Source organism: Vigna angularis, chromosome 4, assembly GCF_016808095.1.
Source record: "Vigna angularis cultivar LongXiaoDou No.4 chromosome 4, ASM1680809v1, whole genome shotgun sequence".
In the NCBI taxonomy this organism is placed as follows: Eukaryota; Viridiplantae; Streptophyta; class Magnoliopsida; order Fabales; family Fabaceae; genus Vigna; species Vigna angularis.
In genome coordinates this window covers 32,308,084-32,316,394 of record NC_068973.1, presented here as the reverse complement: position 1 = coordinate 32,316,394, position 8,311 = coordinate 32,308,084, and the positions used below count along the sequence as shown (strand labels likewise).

Below are 8,311 nucleotides of genomic sequence, written 5' to 3'. Positions count from 1 at the left end.
AGACTTATAGATTGATTCTAGACATTGGCTATTGTCTGAATCTTGAAAAGTGTCTCTATGTTCCTGGTTGAGCTAGGAATTTAATTTCTGTTGCAAAGTTGGATTATTTAGGTTTTAACTTTAAGATTGAAAATGGTATTTCATTTGTATAAACTTTCGTACTATTATGGTTATGGTACATTATTGGATGGTTTATATCGTTTAAATCTTGATGTTAATTTTTCTGAATCCCTGTTTAATGTTGAACATGTTGTTGATAGAAATTGTGGTGCAGGAAAAGAATGTTCTGCTTTCTTATGGCATAAAAGATTGGGTCACATATCCAAAGAAAGGATGTTGAGGTTAGTAAAAAATGAAATTTTACCTCAATTGGATTTTGATGACTGGGATGTATGTATTGATTGTATTAAGGGTAAACAAACAAAACACATATCAAAATATCCCGCCACAAGAAGTAGTCAACTTCTTGAGTTAATACACACTGATATTTGTGGTCCTTTTGACATTAAATCTTGGAGTGGTGAAAAATATTTTATCTCCTTTATTGATGATTTCTCACGTTATTGTTATATATATCTATTACATGAAAAATCTCAATCAGTGAATGCCCTCGAGGTGTTCATAAATGAGGTGGAAAGGCAATTAGATAGATAAGTAAAAGTGGTGAGATCTGATAGAGGTGGTGAATATTATGGTAAAACTGATGAGAGTGGACAATGTCCAGGTCCATTTGCAAAGTATCTTGAAAGTCGGGGTATATGTGCACAGTATACAATGCCCGGTACACCACAACAAAATTGTTATCCCTCTTGTTGTATCACAGTCACACAACAAGCAGAGACAACAAGTTAATGTTCCAATCCCACAAAATGAACATATAAATATTGAGCCAATTGACAATGAGCAAGTCAGAAATGAGCAAGTCATAAATGAGCAATTGATAGAGGAACCACAAGAAGCAGCATTAAGAAGGTCTGTAAGGGAGAAAAGACCTGCTATTTCAAATGATTATGTGGTTTACTCTGTTGAACATGAATGTGACTTAAGCATTGATGAGGATCTAGTATCTTTTAGACAAGCCATGGAAAGTAATAATTCAGAGAATTGGTTGAATGCTATGAACGAAGAATTAAAATCAATGGATGACAATAAAGTATGGGATCTAGTAGAATTGCCTAAGGGTTCAAAAAGAGTCGGTTGTAAATGGGTCTTTAAGACTAAACATGACTCACAAGGCAATATTGAAAGGTATAAAGCTAGATTAGTCGCCAAAGGTTTCACTCAAAAGGATGGCATTAACTACAAAGAGACCATCTCTCCTGTTTCTAAGAAGGACTCTTTGAGAATTGTTTTGGCTTTGGTGGATCATTATGATTTAGAGCTTCACCAAATGGATGTAAAGACCGCTTTTCTGAATGGTGACTTAGAAGAGGAAGTTTATATGGATCAACCAGAAGGTTTCACAATAACAGGAAAAGAAAATTTGGTGTGTAAATTGAAAAAATCAATATATGGACTGAAACAAGCTTCTCGACAATGGTATCTAAAATTTAATGATACCATAACTTCATATGGTTTTGTAGAGAACATCGTTGACCGGTGTATATATATAAAGATCAGTGGGAGTAAGTTTGTTATATTGGTTCCATATGTTGACGACATTCTTCTTGTTGCTAATGATGTTGGTATGTTACATGATGTAAAGAAGTTTCTCTCTAGCAACTTTGAAATGAAAGATATGAATGAGGCATCTTATGTGATAGGAATAGAAATATTTTGTGATAGATCACAAGGATTGTTAAGTTTGTCTCAAAAAGGCTATATTAACAAAGTGTTAGAGAGATTCAGAATGGAAAAATGCTCTCCTAGAATAGTTCCAATTCAAAAAGGAGACAAGTTTAGTCAAATGCAATGTCCCAAGAATGATTTGGAACGAAAGACCATGGAGTCCATTCCTTATGCGTCAGTGGTTGGGAGTTTGATATATGCTCAAACTTGTACTCGGCCAGATATCGGTTTTGTTGTTGGAATGTTAGGTCGATATCAAAGTAATCCCGGAATGGATCACTGGAAAGCTGCAAAGAAAGTTCTTAGGTACTTACAAGGTACCAAAGAATACATGCTCACCTACAGAAGGTCAGATCATCTTAAGGTGATTGGCTACTCGGATTTAGACTATGCTGGATGTGTGGATTCAAGAAAATCCACATTTGGATATGTTTATCTATTAGCTAGAGGAGCATTTTCTTGGAAAAGTGCAAAACAATCAGTCATTGCTACTTCCACCATGGAGGCTAAATTCGTGGCATGCTTTGAGGCCACGGTTCATGCTTTGTGGTTGCGGAACTTTGTTCGAGGCTTAACATTATTAACAATATTGCTAGGTCAATAAGGATTTATTGTGATAATTCCGTAGCCGTCTTCTTCTCTAAAAATGACAAGTACTCAAAGGGTGCTAAACACATGGATTTGAAATACTTGTCGGTCAAAGAAGAAGTGCAAAAACGTAGAGTGTTAATTGAGCATATTGGTACGAATTTGATGATAGCAGATCCGTTAACTAAAGGACTACCGCCCAAAACTTTTATTGGCCATGTTGAAAGTATGGGCATTATGGATAAGTCAATATTAACATGATGATGTTATCTATCTATATGGATATGTATAGTTATATGCTTGTACTGTCATGACACTTGTGAATTCAATTAAAGTTATGTTTCTCTTTATTCTATTGTTATCCACATTAAGTTATATACATGTATTATTGATTGTGGTAACATGTTATATCTCTTTTAGAGACATGAAAGTTATAAGATTGATTAAAGTTATGTTGAGTTGTTTTGATTATGTGATACATGGAAGGAATCTTGTCGTTCATGACTTTTGCCTGCCATGATCCGATCATTTCAATTCATATAAGGATGATGACTTGATAATTCTAATGAATGGTGTACACTTAAAGTTTAGTTTTAGATCTTCAAGTCATCACATGAACCAAGTGGGAGAATGTTAAATTATATTAATATTTAACATTGGTTCATGTAATTTAAAGTATAACTTTGATGTACAGATTCTAATGTGATGATTATTAGAATATAAGGTATTAAAGTTATAGGGATTATTTTAGAGTTATTAAAATTAATCCCTCTCTTCTCACTTCAATAAAGGGCATTTTGGTATTTTATTAAATTGATTAAATATCATAAAAGAGGGAAAAGATTTTACTACGGTTGACACGTTAAAGTTTCTGAAAGAGAGAAAGAAAATGTTACGTTCTCTGAAAAGAAAGGAAACTGTGACTTTGACAGATAAAAACATCTTTCGGAATTTCTATATCATCAAGAAAGCATTAAAGAGAAGTAAGAGAAGAGAGAACATTGACAGAAAAGAATTATACAATGGATCCAGATAAGTTCTTTTCTACTGTGTATGAGATAATAGTGAGTATCATGAAAATTTAAGATCCTGTGTGTGTGTTTTTCATTCAATTAAAAATTAAAGAATTGCTTACATGTGGAAGCAGGAAAGCCTCTGGAAAGAACAAATGTTTTAAACTCGTTTAATTTAGTAAGGGATAATAATATCCAATTCAATTCTTTGAATGAATTATCATCATTCTTTTTCTTTCTCTTTTTACTTCAAAATTCCTTGCCCACTTTTATTCCTCCTTCATAAATTTCAATAATGTACCAATACTTTAATATTTAACTTATTTTTCTATTTCTAAATACCAAATAAACGGTAACGAATGTTGATAAATTTGATCGAAGTGTTCATTTTCCAGTATCTTAAAAGGGAGTTGTCGCAGTAAACAACTGATATGTATTAAGCTATACTGACTCGACAATTTCATACAGAAACAGTCAGAAAGTATATATTTAGATGCTCGTAAAAGCGTTTATTATGAGAGTTTTTCTTCATATATATACACTGACTTTCATCTGCGGCTGGAGAAGCTAATTTTCTTTTTTACTATTCCTTACAAACAACAGTATATATACCTAAGTTATGTTTCAAGGAAGATTTTCTTGGGCAGCTTCTTCTTTCACAAACCGACCCCAGAACCAGTGTTTACCCCATATGCTGTACATTGATTCCAAAGGAATCCCTTTTGTTTCTGGCAAGAAAAATATAATAAAGACGGTCATCACCACAATCCAACCCCCATAGAACAAGAAGGCAGCAAACTTAAAGTGGCATAGCATTGACAAGAATGTCTGGGATAATATAAATACGACTATGAATTGCACGGCAATAGCTATGCTTTGTCCTGTGGTTCTGATTTTTAAGGGGAAAATTTCACTTGGAATTAGCCAAGTAAGAGGACCCCACGACCAACCAAATCCTGCAGTGTAGAAACACAGTAGCACCAACACCAGAACTGCATTGCTCTTCGATATATCCTTTGTACCATGAACACCAGTCGACACTGCTAGCAAAACAGACACCGCAACCTTCACAGCGATGGTTACAAAATTTGTCAAATAATATATATAGACATTAGACTTAATCAAAACATCATTCAAGAAAATAACACCTAAAAGTAGCATCTTTCAAGAATAACTCAAAAGTGAATTCAAAGAAGTTAATTGAGTTTGCTTACCTGGGAAAGAAACATGCATATGCCGCCAGTTATGAACAGGAACCTTCGCCCAAACCGATCAACAATACCAATAGAGACGAGAAGAGAAGCAAGGTTGACTGCTCCGAGGATAACGGCAGAAAGTAAAGCGGCATCGTGTCCCAAACCCACTGATTGAAAGAGGTTAGGAGAATAAAATGCGACTATGTTAATTCCTGTCATTTGTTGAAAAAATGGGATAGCAAAAGCCATGACCAAGTGGGGTCGATACTTCCTCTCAAATATGGTCTTGAAGGGTTCCTGCTCCACAGATTTTGCAACTTTTGACAACCTAAGGAGTTCTTCCAATTCGGGTTCAACATCGGTGGAGGATCCCCTGGCTTTGTGCAAGGCTCTTCTGGCTTGGTCTATTTTGCCACGCTCAACCAAGCTACTTGGGGTGTCAGTTATAAGGAATGCACCCAGTGTCATGACTCCTGCAGGCACCACGGCCAGGCCAAGAGAGACTCTCCAACCCCACGTGTGCTTTGCGGTTCCATAGTTTATGCAGCCTGCAGCGACCACTCCGATCGATATGAAGAATTGGAACCCTGCGTTGAAAGCTCCTCGCCATTTTGCTGGAGCGATTTCAGAAAGGTACAACGGCGTTGCCTTTTCCAAGTAATTGCATCAACCAGTTAGTTTTGACTTTTTCAGGAGTAATTGAGTTTTGTGCATGTCTTGTACGCTACAAATATGTGAATGATGTGATAGAAGGTTGGACTTAATCTGTTTCTCCTTTAATTATTAGAAAAATAATTTGTGAACATGATCATACATTCAATGGTTTTTCGTTATTTTAGTTGTTACAAGATCAGACTATTTAAAATTATGCATACCCGGGACTTTTATAAATATAAAATCCAAATTTAATTAATGACTACTTGTTGGAATTCTATTTAACATATGCCGAATTATAAAAATTATGTTTACGACTGGGAAAAGGATAGGGAAACATGATAAAAAAAAGAACTTAAGTTAACAAAAAGAATTAATTATAATTTTATTTTTAAAAAACTGTAAGAATAATACCTAGATTAGCATGTATATCCTCTCCCTAAATTAATATCATAGCGAATATCCTTGCCCATTATGGTAGTCATGATGTCATCATGCATGTGTTATATTTTTAGAAAAAGAAACTTCTTTTTACAATCTTACTTAAGTTTATTTGTAAAAGTTTTCTGATATTAAAATTTATATTTTTTATTATACGTAAACTAATTTTATTTAATAAAATAAATTATTTTAGTTTCTTTTCCTTAAAGTGTTTACATAGAAATTTAGCAAATGGAGTCCTTATATAGACGAAGATAGAGTAAACATTTATAGTTAATGAATTTTAAGCAAGTGGCGGTGTAAAAAATATGCATGTGTGAACTCACTTGATTGGTAAAACCAACTCCAAAACCAAGTAAGATACGACCTAAAATGAGCATGGCAATATTTTCAGCGCCTCCATTAAGGGAACCACCAATGAAAAAGATGGTTCCACCAAGGAGAATGGTGTTTCTTCGTCCCAGTGTCATTGTGACACGACTAGCTGCAAGAGATGATATCAACCCAGCTAGGTAAAGAGAAGACGTAAACAATGTCAATACTTGACTGTCGTAAACGCAATACATATTTACTTCCGAACTAGCAGCCTTTCTCAGTATGTCCGGAAAGAATTTCTGCAGAAATGGTACCATTGTTGTCACACCTCCTGAAATTTATGGACACAAGAGGGTAAGCCGATGCCATTCAATTAAAACCTTTTATTCAATATAAATCTAAGCATATATTTATTTTCTTAAAATCGTCAACCTGCAATTAAATTTAAAGCCTTTTTATGCCGGAATTTAGTAAATTTTTACAACTTTGATTGATATGTATCACAAATAAGTCATGACTTAATTATTTTGATTATAAGTTCTCGAACATGCAATTTTTCTTCCCCTTGTGCAAACAATACCCTTTTAGAATTAATTTTCATTGAAAAATTAGTAAAACACGTAATATAAATGTAAGTTATTCTCATGAAATTAGCAATAATTACATTTAAATTTTAGTTATCTTAAAAGCTACATTTAAATAATGAAGTTATACTGTGATTTAGTGATAAATTTAAAAGGAAAGATGTGAAAGGTTATTGTTGGTTCTTCTAAAAAAAAAAAAAAGTTTGATGTTTTATGTGAAAAAAAAAATATGCACGATGCCCTTAAAATAGATTGAGTTTAATTTTAATATAAGTAACGTTATATAAAACCCATATAATTATTCTTAATTCTGTTAATAATATCATTAAAAGTAAGATAGTGATCTTAAACTTCCTCCTATATCTTTTTCATATTGATTGTCAACCATGTGTCAAATCACGAGAGTCAGCGTATGATGAAGAAGTTGTAGCGGAGCTCCTAAACGCAAATAGCGTGGTCTGATAAAAGAGGAAAGTCTGGAAAGAAGAGATAATAACCTGAAATTCCGATGTCATATCCAAAAAGGAGTCCACTGGATGCAGCAACGATGCAACTGATGATAATTGAGAGCGTGATCTTGCCAGCGAAACCATTGTTTGGTGTATCCACAGCGAAGGCACCACCGGCCATTTTGAACCTCGGCCTGCTCCTCGGCTATTCTTTCTGTATTACTCACCTAACTCTGTTCAGTGGCGCTCAGAATAATAAGAGCGTTTGCATGGTTACTAATTTATAGGCTAAGCGTCTTGTATGGACGCTGTCTTGTGCAAGTTGCTCCAAGGGGAAGAAATTCTGCCCGATATCTTTTTTATATTTTTTTTACCACAAATGTCATTGTAGATGCTGATTGTCTTGTTAATCGTACACGGCAACGTTAATTACTTTTTTTTAGTAATTCTTCATTATGATACGTTCTCCTTGATATTTTCTTGTGCACAGAAATAGAACTCAAACGTTTTCATGTACACTCTCTAAAATCTCTCACCAGTCACGAATCCAGTTAGTCGTTAAACCCTAGTTGGAATATTTTTTAAATAACCTTTGTGTATACGGCAAACACATAATATCTGATAAAAGATGATGATCCAATCTTCACTTATTGTCAATTAGCTAGGAAGAATAACTCATTAACTCTTCACAATTTTTGGTGGTACATACTCTTAGATTATGCATCCCAACAGATTAATAATAATGGAACAATAAATCCTTTATTTAATAGAGTAATTTCTAATTTTACTTACAACAATTAGAAAAATAAGCTAAAGCTAGGATTGTCATTGGGAACCAAATAAATGAACTGTAAAACACATTAGTTTCTTTTTTTTTTCTCCTAATGAGATGAAAAAAAAAAGAAATAAAAAAATCTACATGTTTATATATGAGGATTAATTCTTTTTATCTAATTTCTATCAGTTATTTTTTTGTTAACTTTTAATATTAGTAATTTGATCACTGAATAAATTAAAATATTGTTTATGATTTTTCCAAAATTAATTTTTCATGACATATATATCCTTAGTCATAATTTATTTAATTATATCATTTTAATAAATTTTTAATAAATTAAATTGGTTAATAAAATATAATCATCCTAACATATTTTATAATTTATTATATATATATATATATATATATATATTTATTGTAACATCCCAAAATATAGTAATAAACCATATAATAGTAGTCACAAAAATAATAAAATAGAACAGTTAAAGACACGAAGATAAAGTAT

General features: G+C 33.0%; 1 protein-coding gene across 1 annotated transcript; it reads right to left on the bottom strand.

Annotated features, from left to right (window-relative positions):
- Window positions 1-3,875: 3,875 nt before the first annotated feature.
- LOC108331372 (sugar transport protein 5-like) lies at window positions 3,876-7,289 on the bottom strand. Its single transcript, XM_017566021.2, has 4 exons — window positions 7,077-7,289; window positions 6,007-6,326; window positions 4,604-5,233; window positions 3,876-4,454 (listed from the first exon to the last, which is right to left on the bottom strand). Exons 1-4 carry the CDS (start codon window positions 7,207-7,209, stop codon window positions 4,014-4,016), a joined length of 1,524 nt encoding a protein of 507 aa, XP_017421510.1. The 5' UTR covers window positions 7,210-7,289; the 3' UTR covers window positions 3,876-4,013.
- Between the last annotated feature and the right edge of the window lie 1,022 nt (window positions 7,290-8,311).